The 21735-nt window shown below is 42.2% G+C and overlaps 1 protein-coding gene across 1 annotated transcript in view; it reads right to left on the reverse strand.

Moving 5' to 3' along the window:
- Positions 1 to 3014: 3014 nt before the first annotated feature.
- The window catches only part of LHFPL4 (LHFPL tetraspan subfamily member 4), a 128909-nt gene continuing 110188 nt past the window's right edge, over positions 3015 to 21735 (reverse strand). The window contains exons 2-3 of the mRNA XM_075321432.1: positions 8895 to 9131; positions 3015 to 7501 (exon numbers count right to left, since the gene is read on the reverse strand). Of these exons, the coding sequence (XP_075177547.1) occupies positions 7488 to 7501; positions 8895 to 9131 (251 nt within the window). The 3' untranslated portion in view covers positions 3015 to 7487. The remainder of the gene's footprint in view (positions 7502 to 8894; positions 9132 to 21735) is intronic.

Below are 21735 nucleotides of genomic sequence, written 5' to 3' on the forward strand. Positions count from 1 at the left end.
ACTGACAGACGACCAGAAATACACAGGCTCTAGAGAGGACAAGACCAAGAAAATACGACACCAAAGAAAAGTACAGTACTTGGTTTTGCAGTGAAATATTTGGCACCAGCCGTAGCACAGTATCAGAAAGGAGGAGACGAGACAGGGACAAGCAGAAGCATACACCAGGATTTGGGGGAGAGAGTTTCTGGGGTCGGAGGGAAGGAAGGGGGGACAAGGGTCCTGCAGAAAATAATCATTAATGACAGTGAGGACGTCTTTGTACAGTGCACCAGTGAAAGTAACCACCAAATATCCAAAAAATTCCATGAATATTGCTGCTTATGATACAGTATATACAACACATGGCTTCTCCAGCTGTGGCCTATCCGGATCTCTCCTTGACTTGACCTGCAAGCGCTTCCTAAGGGATTTAAGTCCACAGAGCCACATATTGTTTAGTGCTACGCCAGTTCTTAAAGGGGCCATTAAAGCTAAGGTCGGCAGCTTAGAAAAAAGTGCATCTTATAAATAAAAAAAGAAAAGCTGCTGGTATCGATCACGCGTAATATATGTGATATATGCACCTGGAGATATGTTAGATACAGTGTAGTCATCGTGATGGAGATACAATAGATTTTAGGTTTAGGGTCCCTTTAAAGTCAGCAAATTCATACCATGCATGAACAAGGGGCGATCAGGGGGTGGGGTTCATTGCTTCTGCATGATATAGGGCTGCGGCTGTCAGGGCATGCTGGGAGTTGTAGTTTTGCAGCAGCTAGAGTGCTACAAATTGCAGACCCCTGGTATAGAAGATATAGCAGACAGGACAATGTCATCCTCTTATACAACGCATCTGCTCTTGGTATATTTTTTTCGATAATGTCCGGTCGGCATCTAATGTGGCTAAATATAGGGCAGAGCGCAGACCCTTCCTGATTAGCGCAGCAGATTTGGCTCAGGTGTTCTGCTGTCTGATGGAATCCGGTGGACCTTTTTGTGAGGACCTATGGCAGCTGACGGAGCCATCTGTTAGTAGAGGCTCTGGAGACGACTTTACAAGGCCATCTGTCTGGCAGGAAACTTTACCAAGCTGACAGCAAGGAAAGAAAAAAAGACAACCGAGATGGAATTTTATTTTTCTGAATAGCTCCCCCCTTGCTTTATGGCTGTGTCCGGTATTGCATCTCAGACGCATGGAAGTGAATGGACCTAAGCTGCAATACCAGACCCTGCCTGTGAGTGTCCCTCTCTTACTGGGTATAAAAATAAAATAATTTGACCTATTTTCTTTTCTCCTCTCCTACTTTAAGTCACACGGCATGAAAATCGGAGCGAGTGGAATGCGATAAAACATCGCATTCCACTCGGACTATTATTACTCTCCGCCAGCACCCATGAGCGATTATTTTCTCAGCCCAAATCGGACCGAGAAAACAATCGCAGCATTCTGCGGGTGCAATGTGATCCTAGATTCTTTCGCACCCATTCAAGTCTATGGGGCAAGAAAAAAATCGCACTGCACTCGCAGTACATCGGTGTACCGCGAGTGCAGTGCGAGAATGGCAATAGCCGGCAACGGAGGAGAGAGGGAGATACATCCCTCCCTCCCCTCCGCAGTGCTGGCCCGCCCCTCCTTAGAGGCGGCCCGCCCCCCATAGCTGTGGTCCAATTGCATGATCGGACCTCAGTTGCAGTGACACTCGGCTCCCGCTGTGCTGCCAGTGTGAGCCGAGTGTCATGCGAGGATCGCAGTAGTGCCCCGTGTGGCCCCAGCCATACTTGGAGGGCTCTTTACTCTGTGATCCTGTTCGGCATGCAGTATGGTTTCTGTGTGTGTGTGTGTGTGTGTGTGATCAATTCTAAAGTTGAGGATAGAATGAGGGAACTATGGTTGAGTCAAACGTAAGGAGCTCCAAATAAATCTCTAAGCTTCTTAAAGGGAATCTGTCAGCAGATTTTTTGCTACCTCATCTGAGAGCAGGATTATGTAGGCAAAGAGGCCCTGAGTTCAATGATGTATCACTTAGATAACTGTGTGCAGCTGTTCTGACACAGTGAAAGATTTTAGATTTTGTATGTAGCAGTGCTGGGAGAGCTGTCCCCGCCCACACCAGGCTTTCAGTGCACATTTCCATAGACAGAAGGGGCGGAGTCAGACTAGAGTTAGATTAATAATAATAATTATAATAATTAGAATGTAAGCCCTCTGTACTAGTCTGTCTACTGTAAATTGTATATGCATTCTGTATGTAACCCCCTTCTCATGTACAGCACCATGGAATCAATGGTGCTCTATAAATAAATAATAATAATTAATAATATAGCTCATGAGCTGCTGAGACCCACTAATGATAAAGATAAGAGGCTTATGCTAACAAAATAAAGACATTGAGATAAGACAAGCAGGGCTGAATTCTCTGTTTTAACTCTTATAACATGCTGTCTTCAGATTAGATTCCAGAAACCTGCTGACAGAGTCCCTTTTAAGAGGTTTTCTACCTTTTTTTTTTTTGCATCCCCCTTAAAATAAGCTGATTTTCCAGAATACCATTTTTGGAAACTCCAGGAATCCGCTGCAAAACTGTGCAACAAATATTGATTCTCCCTGCAGCGCCACCACAGGAGAAAAGAAGTATTACACAGTTCTCATCGTGTAATGCGTGGACATATCATCTCCTCCAAAGTGAGATATGCTCATTATATATATATATATATATATATATATATATATATATATATATTTATTTATTATATTATATTTATATATATATATATATTAATATATATATAAATATATATAATATATATAATATATATATATAAATATATATAATATATATATAAATATATATATAAATATATATAATATATATAATATATATATAAATTATATATATTTATATATATATTAATATATATTTATATATATATTAATATATATTTATATATATATTAATATATATATATATTTATATATATATTAATATATATATATATATATATATATATATATATATATATATATATATTCCCTCTTTGGTTAATGTATGAAGATCCAGAAGTGGGGTCTCCTTCAATTAAAAAAAGAATGAGTGATGGCTAGGATTTAAGGGTTAAACTCATAAAAGGGTCCATCCTGTGCCCTCGAAGAGAATGTCTGTGAGTTGTGGCGTCAGCAACAACAAGAAGTTGCCCCTTTGTTTTATTTTATATACAGTGCAATGACCTGGGCCCCCCCCAAATGTATTACTATAGTAAAAGGGAGTGCGCAGCGCGGCCCTATTGGTGGTGATAAGTGAAGCTACAGACATGCGATGGATCCCTCTGTTAAGACGGACGCCATTGGGCGGGGTCTTTGGAACCCTCGTCCGTGTTAGATTATGCAGTGATCTGATTGGTTGATATAAGAGGTTTGTTTACTTCCCACCTGCACTTGTTTATAAACATGAGGCCCCGTGTATTTCATACGATTGATCACCATTAGTGGTCATTTTGGGTTGTCGGCTTTGCATTAAACGCTCGGTTCCAGTCTCCTACAGGCACAATTATATTTCGATAGCGCCATATTTATACTTTTTATAGTTAAATAAAATGCAAATGTCCTTTAATCCGGCATCTGATAATCCAGAAAGCTGCCATTAAACAAAAGAATGACGTTGACCTTCATACCAGAAGATAACTAACCCCTCTTTACTAATAGCAGATTTTATAGCAACATTGTAGCATTTTGGTTCCAAACCCTGACAGATACATTGTACACATTTTACCACTCCAATATACAGTATCTGATAATCTCAGTTAATTCCTCTTAATGCGGAGTTAAATCAGTAGAATTCCTATAATCCAGGATGCTCAAGGCTGACAAGGTGCCAGATTATCGCAGGGCATTTAAAAAGTTAATACCCAGAGGCAGAGCTAATATCTATTCCTCAGTGCCAGATGGATAATTTCCTGATAATCTGGTACAATTTTTGGATTGTGGGACAACAGAAAATAGAAATGTATCATTATATGCACGTCTGAGATACATTTATAGATTTAGAATAAAATTCCTTTAATCTGGCGTGAAGGGGAATTAATAGAGACCCCAGTATAGTGGATATTCTGGATTATTGGACAATCAAATTTGCTAGTAAACTCTGCAATATTTTCTAAATATCATAGGGGGAGGTCTAATTTATTCTACTTGCACCAATTTATGGTGACACTTTTTTTCCTGATTTTTGGCTGCTCACAACAATTTTTTAAAAAATTGGTAGGACTGCCCTGGAGGGGGAAACATGACAGGTTTGCTATAATGTTAATGTAATGTAAAAATTCGAGCGGAAATGTATGGAGACTATGGTCTGCGTCCTGCAAAGTGACAGTCATACACTATAGCAGGTCTGCACAGCGTATGGTCTGCGAGACCCAGTGACGCCCACTCCCTTCCTCCTATATTCAAAAGTATTCATGTCTTTCAGATGTGAATACATTTGAACACTTTGGCACCAGGACTGCGGCAATGGAGCTCAGGGCAGAGGAGCTCAGGGTAGAAAAGTGCAGGGCAGAGGAGCTCAGGGTAGAAAAGTGCAGGGCAGAGGAGCTCAGGGTAGAAAAGTGCAGGGCAGAGGAGCTCAAGGCAGAGGAGCTCAGGGTAGAAAAGTGCAGGGCAGAGGAGCTCAGGGTAGAAAAGTGCAGGGCAGAGGAGCTCAGGGTAGAAAAGTGCAGGGCAGAGGAGCTCAGGGTAGAAAAGTGCAGGGCAGAGGAGCTCAGGGTAGAAAAGTGCAGGGCAGAGGAGCTAAGGCCAGTGAAGTGCAGGGCAGAAGAGCGCAGGGCAGAGAAGGGCAGGGCAGATGAGCTCAGGGCAGAGTAGCTCAGGGCAGGAGAGTGCAGGACAGAGGAGCTCAGGGCAGAGAAGGGCAGGGGACCTCAGGGCAGAAAAGGACAGCGTAGCGGAGGGCAGAAAAGTGCAGGGTAGAAAAGTGCAGGGCATAGAAGCACAGGGCAGATGAGCTCAGGTCAGAGTAGCTCAGGGCAGGGGAGCGCAGGACAGAGGAGCACATGCCAGAGGAGTGCAGAACAGAGGAATGCAGAACAGAGGCGCGCAGGGCAGAGGAATGTAGAACACAGGAGTGCTTGTCGTACCCCGCCCCGATGTGAGGTCAGCCCACTATTAGCCTCATCACATTGCTGCTGGTGCCGGGCCACAGAGGACGTGGCTGGTACTAGTAAGCTCTTCAAGAGGAGCTGAAGATTAAATGTTTCAGGGTTGTTGTTAATTTCCAGGGGACATAATGAAGCAATGGGGGATATATTATGGAGGTATGGGAAATATTATGGAGGTATGGGGATATTATAATGCAATTGGGGGGATTGTGAAAAGGGCACAATATAGCAGGGGGGAACTTTAAGCAGAGAGGCAGTGTGGGGAAATATTATGTAAAGGGGCAGTATGGGGGGATACTTTGTGGGGAGGACATTATTTAGAGAGGCAGTATTAGGCAACATAGTGGAGGCTGTTTGGGGGGATAATATGGAGAGGGGCAATGTGTGGGGGGATATTATGCAGAGCGGCAATGTGTTGGGATATTATGACGAGGGGTAGTATGGAGGGATATTATGGAAAGGAGCAATATGGGAAGATACTTTGTGGAATGGCAGTGTGAGCGGGGCATTTTGGAGAAGAACAATGTGTAGGGAACATTATTGAGAGAGGCAGTGTGGGGGGATGTTATGGAGAGGGGTACTGTGGATGAATATTATGGAGGGGCAATGTGGAGATGGACATGGGGGATATTACAGAAAGGGCATTGTGTGTGGGACATTACAGAGAGGGGCAGTGTTGGGGGATATTTTCTGCAGGACGCACAATGAGGTGCAGCATAGGATATTTTTATGTACTGACGATGGTTCTGGCACCGCATACATGTGCTGACGGTGGTTCTGATCTTGTGCACATGTAAAAATCCATAATGTGCTTCATAGCTGTGTTAAATCTTAAAATCCTCAAAATTTAGAGATTTGGGATAATGAGGAGGATTCGATCAGTTTCTGCTCCAAAACCTCAGTTCAAGATAAAGTGTGGTTACACTGATTTCTTATGGAGCATAAATTCTCCAAAACCTCCTCAAATACTCAAAACTCGCTACGGGTGATGTATTAATGTACTGATTATTGTTCTGGTGATGTATTCATGTACTGTTGATGGTTCTGGTGATGTATTCATGTACTGTTGATGGTTCTGGTGATGTATTCATGTACTGTTGATGGTTCTGGTGATGTATTCATGTACTGATGATGGTTCTGGTGATGTATTCATGTACTGTTTATGGTTCTGGTGATGTATTCATGTGAGTAGCCTTTAAAATGTTTGTGGCCCTTGGGATTGGTTCATTATGGCAATGTGGCCTTTGGACCAAAATATGTTGTGGGCTATACTCTGACCTTGGGTATTTAGGTGTAGGGCTAAACTCTGACTGATGGATTATCAAATGCCGGTGTAAAGGAATTTTACCCTCATTCCCCTCTCTTCTTCTATTTACATAGATAATCTCTTGTATATAAATTTTGATGTACCAATCTACAGGACATATGATTAAATGACGATGATGATGATGATGAGAAGGCTTCATGAACGTCACTAAACCTCCTGCCGCAGTTAACCTTTACGACGTCCCTCCCTCGACCCCTCGCTCATCTCTCTTCCCCACAGATATAAAGACACAGCATTCAGCACTTCTGACTATGCCATTATATAACAAGTCAAAAATTGTTTTGTTTTTTTTGTTTTTGTTTTAAAGTTACCCTGTTGCGAGAAGTTCTTAGTGATCAATGTACATGTAAAAATAACCAATAAATAGTTTTCGTGGCCCGGCTGTACAAAAGGCATTTGCTAAGATCATCAGGCCCAAGCACGGTGTAGCCAAACATTAGCCCGATAGGCAGTCTGAAAGATATGTACAAAGTTTCTATTTCCATAGTCATGAAAAATCCTCATTTTTTCGGAGGAGGGCAGGGAAGGGGTTAAGTTCCCCATGGATTGGGGGACGGCGGCGATTCGTAGAGGTATAAATGCTTCAATCTTTTTTATTTTTATTTTGTCTATACAAAATTGTGACACATTTTGTGACTGGTCCTTGCAGCAGCCTCTTGCGGGTATAAACAAGGAAAAAAACCAACAGGATTGGAGCAAACGTCCTGGTTTCCTGTGAACTTTGTCCATCCACGGTTGCAAATGAGGAGAAAAAAAGGAGCGGATGTTAATGCCATCGCTGGTTATCACATAGCAAAGAGGGGTTTGAGGGAAAGGGGCTCGTAGTTGCGGCAGTGCAGGCACCGTCTTGGTGGAGGAAGAATTTTCTTCAAGGCTAAGATGAAGATTTCACTGGATGGGTAATTCAAGGCAGTGTGGCGGAGGATGGCAATACAAGAAAAGGGTTAACGATACCAATAGGGTAGGATGGTGGGCAGCCTGGAGACATTCCTGCGTTGGTGAGGCTAGCATGGGTCCCCTTAGGGTTCACTTACTTTATGTCATCTGTTAAAAAAAAATAAAAGAGCATTAGTATTGATTTTAGTATATTGGTATACTTGCACAAACGGAAAATTACCTTAAAGGGGATCAGTCACTTGCTGTAAACATCTGAATTATTTTACCTTGTGTAAAAGTCACTGTTCTCCTGAATCCGGGGATGTTTTTCTTTTGTTCCTGCTCCCCTCAGTTCCTGAGATATGGCCCTTTCTTTTCTGTATATAAATCTAGTCTCGTAAGCTAAGTGGGCGTGGTCATCAACTATTATGTGGCCACGCCCACTCAACTAACAAGACCAAATCCATATGCAGGGAAGAAGAGTCCATATCTCAGGAACGGAGAGGCGCAGGAACAAAAGAAAAACATCGCCGGATTCAGGAGAACAGCGGCATTTACATCAAATTAGAAAAAATGACATTTATTGCACGCGGCAGATCTTTAAAATCTTTGTATCTTTGCATATTTTTATTTTTAAGTTCATTTGTTTTGTATATTCCTGTGGGACTTAATTTGGATCAAGGTGCATGAAGTTGGACCTGACATTGTGGTAAAGGCATGGATGGGTGAATGCAGGCAAATATTTTGAAATATACAGAATAAAAAGTATAAACCACAAAATAGCGTTTACAGAATAACCACGGACCTCTCGTACTCTGCGGCTGACTCTTTGGTCACGGTATTTGCACCAGTAGGGAGCGGTCTATTACAATCCGGACAGATATAGCAGAGCTCAACACTTAAGCACTGCAACGCTATACCAGGAAATTGCAGAAAATGTAGCAAAACCTCGAATCCATGCGACACAAACATAACAAAATCTTAAGATGTAAAATTAATGAAGATCGCAGCATAAGAGGCAGGAAAACATGCCCACAGGGGTGACTCCAGGACAAACTCCATTGCTCCAGAATAGTAACCATCTGCAGGGTGCTATGCCCACGTCTGGCCACTGTGAGGCGCTGTTACTTTAAGTGTAAGGACTTGTTTCTACAATTCTGAACTTTCTTCGCTGGTCCATATTTACACATGAACTTCCGATTTCAGTTGCATTGCAATCTTTGCTGTTCTCCTTACACAAAAAGGAGATATCATCTAAAATATTATTTAAAAAAAAAAATCCTATAAGAAATAAACCAAAGCAGCAGAGGCCGAAAAATAATAATAATAATAATAATAATAATAATAATAATAATAATAATAAAGTTTTACTTCTATAGCGCCAACATATTCCGCAGCGCTTAAAAAATGAAAATAGGACCCCAATCAGTCACTTGTCCTCTTGGGAAGGGTGGAAGTCAAGTGTTTTTTTTTGTTTTTTTTTATAACTGGCTTCCACATAGAATCCAGCCGGCTCGGTGGTGTATACACTATTGTATAAGGCAAACCTTCAGCTTCTTACCTTTGTTGTCTGCCTTAAGATCTTCAAGAAGCAAATCATTCTGTCTGTTACCCAATACGAAGGCCAGGAAGGAGAGAATGAGGGCGTTCAGGATCCCAATAATGGCCAATATGTAGGCCCAGCGCACGGAGCAGTCTCCAAGGGAATATTTTCCAGTCTTGTCCCCGCACATGTCCCTGATCGTCTCTGCGTCCCATCCATCTGGGAATATCATGCAGGCGAGCACCAGGCAAACAGCTGAGGAAAAGTAACCGAAGGAAAGTGTTAGGAAGAAGGGAACTTACCATAAAGTAACCACAACACATCCTGTACTGATCCTGAGTCACATCCTGTATTATACTCCAGAGCTGCACTCACTATTCTGCTGGTGCAGTCACTGTGTACATACATTACATTACCTATCCTGAGTTACATCCTGTATTAACTCCAGAGCTGCACTCACTATTCTGCTGGTGCAGTCACTGTGTACATACATTACACTACTTATCCTGCACTGATCTTGAGTTACATCCTGTATTATACTCCAGAGCTGCACTCAATATTCTGCAGGTGCAGTCACTGTGTACATGCATTACATTACTGATCCTGTACCGATCCTGAGTTACCTCCTGTATTATACTCCAGAGCTGCACTCACTATTCTGCTGGTGCAGTCACTGTGTATAAAACATTACATTACTTATCCTGTATTGATCCTGAGTAACATCGTGTATTATACTCCAGAGCTTCACTCACTATTCTGCTGGTGCAGTCACTGAGTACATATATTACATTACTGATCCTGAGATACATCTATTCTATGTTATACACCAGAGCTGCACTCACTTTTCTGCTGTTGTAGTCACTGTGTACATAAATTATTACATTACTTATCCTGTACTGATTCTGAGTTACATCCATTATACTCCAGAGCTGCACTCACTATTCTGCTGGTGCAGTCACTGTGTACATACATTACATTACTGATCCTGAGCTGCATCCTGTATTATATATATATGTTATCCTGAGCTGCATTCACACTAGTGATATGAAATCACACATCATTCCTTGCTGACTTTTCAGAGTTTGCTCTGATCTTTTTCATTCTGCAAAACATTTCCTTTACACCAGGCACTATACAGTCATATAGTATTGGAAACAGGAACTGCCCCCCTCTGCATTATATCAACTCAGTTTAGCTATTTGCTGTGACAATAAACAGCAGAATTATGAATTTAGCTCTGAAGTGTAATACCAGTCACCCTTTACTTTCCTGTTATCTACGTCAGTCTCGTTTTTGCACAGACATTTTTCTGCATGTGTTAAGATCTTAAGGACAAAAGGCTCTAGTGCATTTCTTCGCAGGTTTGTCTCTAAAGAAAAAGGAAGTTTTAAGGAGTCAAATGGGGGGAACAAATCTGCCACCTGTCTTACCCCTGATACACCTTCATTAAAATCTATAGAGAGCCTGTTCCTATAAATAAGGCAGAATTTAGTGTAAAAATCGCGTTGTCCAGAAATCCTCAGCGGTGGAGGAGTCCCCGGAGATCGTTGGTCATATTGTATATTTCTGTGTTTTCCTTGGTTCTTAATTGGAATTACGTGTTTTCTGTCCATTCTACTGAGTGCAAGCGACTCGCTAGATGGAAAACACATCAATGGGGAATCCTCATAACAAAGGGAAGGCGAGACACATACATTGGGAAAGGGTAAAATCCAGGTTAAAGGGGCTGCGTAAAAATAGGAAAACGCAAATGCTGTCTTCCAAAAACGGCGCCCCACTTGAACCAGTGGCTGTGACTGGTATTGCAGCTCAGATCCATTCATTTTAATAGGGCTAGGGCAAGAGTGGCATCGTTTAAAGCGGAAAGTAGCCAGAAGTGGTGCTATTGTGGAGTCACTGGTGGACATAGACAGAAAAGGGCCCCTGTGCAAGAACAATATATGGCCCCTTTTCAGTATAGTAAGTTACCAATATACACAATTCCACCTGTTTTGGAGGTGGTTATGGCCCCCCCCCCCTTATCTCTTGACAGATTGCATCAATGGTATGTCCGCCTGGACTCCAGTGCAAAATCTATAACAGCCCCCAATCACTTTGTGCCATTGATAACACTGGCAGGGGATTATTTGGACCTTTAAGCGGGCTTTACACGCTACGACATCGCTAATGCGGAGTCGTTGGGGTCACGGAATTCGTGACGCACATCCGGCCGCATTAGCGATGCCGTTGCGTGTGACATCGATTAGCGATTTTGCATCGTTGCAAAACAGTGAAAAATCGCTAATCGGCGACACGGGGGTCCATTCCCAATTATCGTTACTTCAGCAGTAACGAGGTTGTTCCTCGTTCCTGCGGCGTCACACATCGCTGCGTGTGACGCCGCAGGAGCGAGGAACGTCTCCCTACCTGCCTCCCGGCCGCTATGCGGAAGGAAGGAGGTGGGCGGGATGTTACGTCCCGCTCATCTCCGCCCCTCCGCTGCGATTGGCGGCGGTTCAGTGACGTCGCTGTGACGCCGCACGGACCGCCCCCTTAGAAAGGAGGCGGTTCTCCGGTCACAGCGACGTCGCCGGACAGGTAAGTATGTGTGACTGCTCTGGGTGATGTTGTGCGCCACGGGCAGCGATATGCCCGTGTCGCGCAACAGATGGGGGCGGGTACGCACACTAGCGATATCGGGACCGATATCGCAGTGTGTAAAGTAGCCTTTAGTCACTAAGGTACCTCCGCACCACCAGGGCTATTCCTCTGTCATTTGGTCTGCAAATAAGACATGGAGGTTGTGTGCATTATTACAGCTTGTCCCCATTAACTTCTATGACTTGCAATACCAGACACAGCCTGTACGCAAGGGTGGCACTATTTCTAGATAAAGCCCCAATGATTTTCATTTTATTCTAATACTAAGTAGTTCTGCAATTGCCCTTTTTATTTTTTTAAACCTTCCTGCCCATGGATCTTATTATGCCCCAATCTCCATATATACGGATAAAGAAACCTCCGAGATATCGAACTCTACCTAAAGAAACACATCAAGCTGAATATTACTGCAGGTTTAGTTAAAGCTCTGATCCTCTGCTGCAAATTAGCAGATACGGCCAACATTAGACTTAATGAAAAGCGCAGTCCCCAGCCGCTCGCAAGGACCTGCAAACACTTTCAATTTTAGGACTCGCTGCCTCCTAGACAGAATCTATTTACCTTTAATATATCTCTTTTAACATCAGGCTCCGTCGGGACCCGGCTGCCAGAACCAACCGCAGAATTAAGCGCTTGTTCGTTGTAAAATCACAAGTTTTATTTCTATAAATGCAGAATTTTCTAATATACAGAAAGTTTTACAGCCCTCCTCTCAGAATACTTGTTACATCATTTAAATTTGCATTTAATAAATCAATAGTTTATATGAAACTTTGTAACTCTTTGTAAACTCTTCTTGGACTGATCATTTATTCTCAAGTCATTGGTAAAATCTGTATTCAGTGAAAACATCTCGTCCCATTATTGAGACAAGAGATGACAATTTGTGCTTTTGAAATTCTATGGAGAAAGGAGGAACAAAAAGAAGACGACAGACATTATATTGCAAGTGCCATAGAACCTTATGAGGACAAACCGTCACCTGTCTCAATAATAGGAAAGTCTGAAGACAGATTTTACCAGTGAAATGAGAATTAAAAAGGAGTCCAACAGATTTCTCTAATAAGATATATTAAAAAATGTATTGTTTTCATGTGTACTATTAATTTATTGGGGGGGTAAAATGGCAGTTACCCTTTCTGGAGGAACTTCATTCTAGTACTACCTCTCCCATTGCTATACTGACCTATCTATTTAAGATTGTGGCATATTTATTATGTTTACATTAGGTAAATATTTACAGTCCTGCTCATCATTGGCACACACAGTTTAAGTACTGTATATACTTGAGTATACACTGACCCGAGTATAAGCCAAGGCACCTAATTTTACCACAAAAAACTGGGAAGACTTATTGACTAGAGTATAAGCCTAGGGTCGGAAATGCAGCAGCTACTGGTAGTAATGTGCCCATATTGTCCCCTGTAGCAATGTGCCCATATTGTCCCCTGTAGCAATGTGACCATATTGTCCCCTTGTAGTAATGTGCCCATATTGTCCCCTGTAGCAATGTGCCCATTTTGTCTACTGTAGCAATGTGCCCATTTTGCCTCCTGTAGTAATGTGCCCATATTGCCTCCTGTAGTAATGTGTCCATATTGACTCCTGTAATAATGTGCCCATATTGTCTCCTGTAGTAATGTGCCCATATTGTCTCCTGTAGCAATGTGCCCATATTGTCTCCTGTAGCAATGTGCCCATATTGCCTCCTGTAGTAATGTGCCCATATTTTTCCCTGTAGTAATGTGCCCATGTTTTTCCTTGTAGTAATGTGCCCATATTGTTCCTTGTAGTAATGTGCTCATATTGTCCCCAGTAGCAATGTGCCCATATTGTCTCCTGTAGTAATGTCCCATATTGTCCCCTGTAGTAATGTGCCCATATTGTCCCCTGTAGTAATGTGCCCATATTGTAAAACTGTAGCAATGTGCCCATATTTTACAATTGTAGTAATGTGCCCATATTGTCTCTTGTAGTAATGTTCCCATATTCTCTCCTGCAGTAATGTGCCCATATTGTATAATTGTAGTAATGTGCCCATATTGTCCCCTGTAGCAATTTGCCCATATTGTCTCCTGTAGTAATGTGCCCATATTGTCCCTTGTAGCAATGTGCCCTAATTGTATCCTTTAATAATATCCTCATTCCGGTCCCCTTCTTGTCCCCTATTATGCTGTTGTTCACATACACAAAATTATGCTCACCTGCCCTCTGTTCCCACAGTGCCCATTAACCTGCTTCTTGTGGAACGCAGGCACATAGATTCCTCGGTGATCGTGGCCGATGCAGGGGCTGCCGCTGCCGTAGGCGCTTTACAGCAGTTGAATGCTTTGCGACACTGCAAATCATTCAAGTGAAGTAAAGCGCTGACGACAACAGCGGTGGCCCCTGCACCAGCCGCGATCACCGATGGGACAATGTGCCTGCGCTCCGCAAGAAGCAGGTAAGAGGGCACTGTGGGAATGGAGGTCAGGTGAGAATTTTTTGTGGGACCCTCAATTGAGTAAAATCTGAGGGGGGGGGGGCATTTTCAGCATAAATAAATGGGCTGAAAAACGCAACTTATACTCGAGTATAAGCGGTGGAATATCTGCTGAAAAAAAATGAATAAAGTGAAACGGCTTATTTTGTATCAAGCACTCGTGTTAAATACAAAAGAGAAAATGATAAACAACAATTAGAACAAAAAACAATGGGAGGAAAAAACAAAAAAAAAAACTAAAGCTGCTGTGAGGCTGGTATTGGCCCCTTTACATTACATTAGTATTGAAACACATAGTGACTCACCTGTGATTAATCACAAATGAGAATCACTTCTGATAAATTGTCGGTGCCCATGGGACATGAATTAGCCAATGAGTGATGACTTCAGCGTTTTAAAAAGCCACATGGTAGACCCCGTTCCTTTGTCACACTGGTGAAGACAAAGGAGGTGTCTGAAGACATCAGAACTGCTATTATTAGCAAACACAAGACTTCCAAAGGGCATAAGGCCATCTCCAAAGACCTTCGTATCCCAGCTTCAACAGTGTGCAATGTTGTTAAGATCTGTCAATAGTCTCCCTGGATATGGGGGAAAGAGGAAAATTGAGAAGAGATGTTTTTCGGAGGTTGGTGTGAATGGTGGAAAAAACACCACGTCAAACATCCAAAGACCTGAAGGCCAACCTGGAACAGTCTGAGATCATGGTTCCACCAAGTACCATACACTGCAATCTAAACCAAGCAGAGCTTTATGGGTGAAGGCCAAAGAAGAAACCATTGCTGAAGAACAGACATAAAAAGGAACAACTGATGTTTGGCAAAGAGTACCTTGACAAACCACCATCCTTCTGAGAAATGTTCTGTGGACAGATGAAACAAAAATAGACCTTTTTGGCAATGCAAAGCAATAGTTTTACTGTCGGCACAATGAAGCTTACAAGGAAAAGAACACCATACCTACAGTTAAGCATGGTGGAGGATCCATAATGCTGTGGGGTTGTTTTGCTGCATGTGGTACCGGAGTACTTGCCTGTATCACAGGAATCATGAAATCAGAGAATTATCAAGAAATTTTAGAGTGAAATGTCCTACCCAGTGTTAGAAAACTTTGTTTGAGTCGAAGATAATGGTTCATCCAGCAAAACAATGACCCCCAACACATCCACAATGACACAAAAATGGGTGAAAAAGAAAAAAATGGACTGTTTTTAAATGGCCAGCAATGAGTCCTGACTTCAATCCCATTGAAAATCTTTGGGGTGAGCAGAAATCTGCCATTGGGAAAAGGAACCCAAGAGTTTGAACAAACTGCAAAGGAAGAGTGGTAGAAAATACCAGCTGAGAAGAGAAAGACGTTTAAAGATGGCTACAAGAAATGTGTGGGGCTGTCATCAATGCCAAAGGGTGTGCAACCAAGTATTAATTAGGGGCAGGGCCGGTATAACCACCCGGTGCATCCGGGGAATTGCCGGACACTGGACAAAAAGCTGTCGTGTACACCATCAGTGCTGCTTGCCCGATGGAGTCCCCAGCTCTTGATGATGTAGGAGGCCAGGGTAATTGTCTCCCCCTTTACCCCATGCGCTCTCTCTCTGCACTATGTGATGAGCGCGGCGTATGAATAGTAATAAGCCGGGAGCAGAGACCAGTGACGTCACCTGACACCTGCGGTCAGCACTGATCTCCTGCATCACTGGGACACCGCTTAGCAGTATGGACGCTGCGCTCATCACAATGCAAGGGGGATTAGAGAGAGCATGGGGGAGAGACCACAAGGGAGGAAAAAGAGAACAAGAGAAAAAGAGAGCACAGGGGGAGAAGATACCGTAAAGTGGAATAAGAGAGAGCACAGGGGAAAAGAGACCGCAGAATGGAAGAAGAAACCTCACAGGGGGAGAAGAGACCGCACAGTGGGGAGAACACACCGCACAGGGGGAGAAGAGAGAGCACAGGGGGAGAGGAGACTGCACAGGGGGAGAGGAGACTGCACAGGGGGAGAAGAGACCGCACAGGAGGAGACAGCACAGGGGAAAGACTGCACAGGGAAAGAAGAGAGAGTACAGTGGAGAGACCTCACAGGGGAGAGAGCGCGCACAGGGGAGAAACAACACAGGGGGGAAGAAAGAGAGAGCGAGCACAAGGGAGAGACCGCAAAGTAGGAGAAAAGAGCGCACAGGGGAGAGAGATAGAGCAAAGAATGGAGACTGCAAAGTGGAAGAAGAGAAAGCACAGGGGCGAGACTGCAGAGGGGAAGAGAAAGAGAGCACAAGGGAGAGACCGCAAAGGGGAAAAGAGAGAGAACAGGGGAGAGACCGCAAAGTGGGAGAAGAGAGAGCACAGGGGAGAGAGAGAACACAGAATAGAGACCGCAAAGTGGGAGAAGAGAGAGCACAGGGGCGAGAGAGAACATAGCATAGAGACTGCAAAGTGGAAGAAGAGAAAGCACAGGGGGAGAGACTGCACAGGGGAGAGAGCACAGAAGATAGAGAGCACAGAATAGAGATTGCAAATTGGAAGAAGAGGGAGCACAGGGGGGAGAGTATAGGGGAGAGACCACACAGGAAAGAGAGAGCATAAGATGCATATACACAGCCCTCAACCTCTATATATTATAATCATAAATTGTGGTATGTGTTAAAGGGGCTCACTGGGACACGGCCCACGAAAACCTGCAGCCGGTCCTGATTAGGGGCCTTAATTGCTGCACATGTTGTTTATTCTGTTTCTTCTTTGAAATTGCAACATGTGAGTTGACAAACAATGTGTTATTGTTGTATTACTTTGGAGCACTAACTTAAAAATCCTGAGGATAGAACTTTGGAACATTTCCATTTATTTCTGAAGATATTGTACAATCTATAAAAAAATGAATGGGTGCCAATGATAGCAGCAGTGCATATATCCGGTCTCATTTCCATCGCTCAATATATTTTTCTGTCTTGTATTGAATCTACATTTCCACCTTTATCACTTTTTTGTATATTTTGGTCTAGCTGTGACTACCAAGGTCATCCTCGTTCTGTACTTTCTGCTTTTGTGCTCTTTTTTTTTTTTATCTGAGCTTTAGTTTTAGATTTGCAATGTCGTCTAAAAACCCTGGCGTCATTTATCACGGCCTATAAAGTGATGCTCTTTTAAAGGGCCGCACATCTCCACCGCTGCCTGATTAATGATTCCTGTAAACGTCTCGCTTGTAACATCCGCAGACGCTGGAACAAATTTGTCTTCTTCATTTTGGACTTGGTAATTCCATTTCCCCCACGACCCTTTCTCCAATTCTCTACAGATTTTTTTTTTTTTGCAATTATTTGTGGTCAGATTCGTTGAGTTTCCTTTTCAAAAATCAATAACTAACTAAGTAGCCACCGATTGAGTCCAAAGAAAAAGCCATCGCCCCCTACTGGGCGCTGAAGGATCTTCATGGGGAATATTTCTATAATATTTCTGCAAAGTGATCAAACCTGCACGAAAAATCTATAAAAAAAAAATCCTAAAAATTAAAAAAAGTGACAAAAAAATGGAATGTCCCCAATAAACAAAACTATCCCCACAGTGTCCCCTATAAACAATACTACTGGCAGAAAGCATTCTTCAGAAACCATAGAATTAATACAATTCCACCACTAGGGGGAGCTCATTACATACACAGAGTTCCTATTGAAGTCAATGAGTTCAGAGTGCCCCCAATAACTAAACTACCCCCAAAGTGTCCCCTCTAAACAATACTACTGGCTGAAAGCATTCTACATATAGCCAAATAATTAATCAAATTCGACCACTAGGGGGAGCTCATTACATACATAGAGTTCCTATTGAAGTCAATGAGTGCTGAATGCTCCAATAACAAAACTACCCCCAAAGTGTCCACTGTAAACAATACTACTAGCAGAAATCATTCTTCATGCAGCCAAAGAATTAATCAAATTCGACCACTAGGGGAGCTCATTACATACATAGAAGTCAATGAGTGCAGAGTGCCCCCAATAACTAAACTACCCCCAAAATGTCCCCTATAAACAATACTACTGGCAGAAAGCATTCTACATACAGCCATATAATTAATACAATTTGACCACTAGAGGGAGCTCATTATATATATATCATATATATATATATATATATATATATATATATATACATATAGAGTTCCTATTGAAGTCAATGAGTGCAGAGTGCCCCCAATAAACAAAACGACCCCAAAGTGTCCCCTATAAACAATACTACTGGCAGAAAGCATTCTACATACAGCCATAGAATTAATACAATTCGACCACTAGGGGGAGCTCATTACATACACAGAGTTCCTATTGAAGTCAATGAGTGCAGAGTGCCCCCAATAAACAAAACGACCCCAAAGTGTCCCCTATAAACAATACTACTGGCGGAAGGCATTCTACATACAACCATAGTATTAATCAAATTCTACCACTAGGGGGAGCTCATTATATACATAGAGTTCCTATTGAAGTCAATGAGTGCAGAGTGCCCCTAATAAACAAAACTAACCCCAAAGTGTCCCCTATAAACAAGACTGCTGACAGAAAGCATTCTACACACAGCCATAAAATTAATACAATTCAACCACTAAGGGGAGCTCATTACATACATAGAGTTCCTATTGAAGTCAATGAGTGAATATGCAGCTAGCTCCACCTAGTGGCAACCATTAGCAGAGCTGTATTTTACAGGTAATTTGATGAAACTCTAAGTCCAATTTGGGGACAATAGATAGGGCAAAAATGCAAAATGTCATGGTTAATATGCTATGCAAAAAAAAGTCTGGTGATCCATACAAATTCTAGTTTGATGCTACAATATTCAGGTTTATGGGTTTGTTGCTGATATTTCCCCATTAACTTCAATGGGGAAGTCAAATTCTGAAAGAAAATCTGCAGCGAAATCCACAGCTGTAGATTTCAAAAGGCATATATTTTTTTAGCCTTTTTACATAATCCACAGCATCAAATGCACACCAAGATCTATAAACATTGCTGCAAATCCGTCTCTGCAGATTTGCAGTGAAAATATTCCGTACAATTTTAACTAGCTGTGATCCAGTGCATGATCAGCTCTCTGTGTATATCAAAAAGACCGACCCGCACATCCAACAGGTGAAAACACAATATAACTACAAAATACATAGAGCTGCACTCTAGAATGCTAACAATGAATAAGGGAACTCTGGTGTTGCATTACTGCAGCACTCCAGTCTCCAAGCATGCATCTTTGTAATATGCTTAAGTCACCATTTCTTTGCTTGCTGTCAGTGAATAGGAACCTTTATAGTTTCCATCCTGAGGATTACAATCTCTCAATGTCCTACACAGAGAACTGCAAAACACATACAGCTGCACTCTAGAATGCCAAAAATGAATAAGGGAACTCTGGTATTGCATTACTGCTATAGGAATATTTAAAAAAGAGATACTTAGCTTATGTATTGGCCAATGCATGTGAGCTCAGTCACCACGACAAGGTGATCTCTAATATACTGGGACCCTAACTAAAATGCCTCTTTCTGGGTTAAAAACCTAGATGTCTGGGCAGGAAAGATCCAGAAATAAAGGTGGATGGGCACAGCCTGGTTTTAGGGCAAAGCGATCAGATAGCGGCATGTAAGTTATGGTCCCGGTATATTGAGATCACCTTGTCGCTGGTTACTGGGCTCACATACATTGGCCAGTACATAAGTTAAATATCTCTTTTTTCATATATTCCTATAGCAGCAATGCAACACCAGAGTTCCCTTATTCATTGTTGGCATTCTAGAGTGCAGCTGTATGTGTTTTGCAGTTCTCTGCGTATTACATTGAGATTTTGTAATCCTCAGGATGAAAACTATAAAGCAAGCAAGAAATGGCGACTGAAAAGCATATTACAAAAATGCATGCGTTGAGACTGGAGTACACCTTTAAAGCCAGCACCGCCACCACTGCTGTAGGATCACGGTCGTCTTTCATCCTTAGCATTGTACAATTGGTAAGATCAGAGCTGTTCACGCGCAGCCCAGGGTCCCGGGCGGATTAACCAGTAAATCTCACAGTAGCAAATAGATAGACTCTATGGATAAGCTGGAGTTTTGTAGCCGTCGTCCTCTGCTCTGGGATACGCGCTCTATCCAGCTCATTTACTCTGATGATCTGCAGTGGTTTTTCCGCTGTACACAGAGGTCCTGCGGTCATTTATTGTAACGCAGCAGATATAACTTTGGCTGGAAGAGGACGAAGCAGAACATACATCAGAGGAGAAGGCCATTAACTCCACTATTCCTTAAAGTAACTGTATTGGCAGAAGTTTAATGCAGATGGAGCGAGCGGCGGCTCCGTCCATCCATTACTCTGCGAGACGAGACATTTGATTGCTAACCATACAGAACATGCCATTAGCGAGAGGGATGGATTTACTATAGAGACAATGAGTGCAACTAAACTATAGAGGAAGCTCGCTGCATACAGTTTACACATTCAACTCAATAATAAACCTGTATGAGTGGAGCTCCCTCTAGTGGTGGCTGCTGGTATCTACAATGTGAATAATTATTATTATTATTATTATTATTATAGCACCATTTATTCCATTTCACTTTACATGTGAAAAGGAGTATAAATAATAAAAACAAATATAATAATCATGAACAATACAAGTCCCAGACTGATACAGGAGGAAAGAGGACCCTGCCCGCGAGGGCTCACAGTCTACAATTCTGAATTCTTTGTCTATGCATCTCGCTATCCGGAAAATGGATCTTCAATGGTTATTAAAATATATTAAGAAATTAATCACTACAGAATTTTTATCCCATTTTAATTAAAAGAACACAGTAGTGTTCAAAGGTAATGTTCAGTCAAATGATGGAAAGTTGCAAATAAGGATCAGTTTTATGCAGCCCAATTACAGGTGGGTAAAACATGCATATTAATAATAATATGCACATTTTATATTAATATATTAATTATACTAATATATTAATATGTGATTGTAGAACTGTATGCTGTGAGAGGGGAAAAGGAGCAGCTCCTATCATTATACATGTGAATGTTCCTTACTTCCAGCATCTTATATTTCTCCTTCTGTCCTTGCAGCATCTTGGTAAATACACCTAAAACTTCTTAGGTCATCCAAACATCACCCTGGATTAATATAGTGAATAGAAGATAGGGAGGAGGGGGATGCAGCTGCAGTTTTCTCTGTGATTGCAGAACTGCATGATGTGAGAGGGGAAAAGGAGCAGCTCCTATCATATATGTGAATGTTCCTCACTTCCAGCATCTTATATTTTTCCTGTCCTTGCAGGATCTCTATAAATGCCTCTGAAACTTCCTAGGTCACCAAAACATCATTCTGGATTAATACAGTGAACAGAAGAAAGGGAGGAGGGGGATGCAGCTGCAGTTTCCCCTGTGATTGTAGAACTGCATGCTGTGAGAGGGGAAAATGAGCAGCTCATATCATTATACATGTGAAAGTTCCTTACTTCCAGCATCTTATATTTCTCCTTCTGTCCTTGCAGGATCTTTGTAAATGCCCTAGGTCACCAAAACATCACTCTGGAGTAATATAGTGAAAAAAAGATAGGGAGGAGGGAGATGCAGCTGCAGTTTTGTTTGTGGTAGTAGAACTGCATGTTGTGAGAGGGGAAAAGGAGCAGCTCCTATCATTATACGTGTGCACTTTTCACACTTCCAGCATCTTATATTTCTCCTTCTGTCCTTGCAGGATCTTTGTAAATGCCTCT

The sequence above is a fragment of the Anomaloglossus baeobatrachus genome, chromosome 8, assembly GCF_048569485.1.
Source record: "Anomaloglossus baeobatrachus isolate aAnoBae1 chromosome 8, aAnoBae1.hap1, whole genome shotgun sequence".
In the NCBI taxonomy this organism is placed as follows: Eukaryota; Metazoa; Chordata; class Amphibia; order Anura; family Aromobatidae; genus Anomaloglossus; species Anomaloglossus baeobatrachus.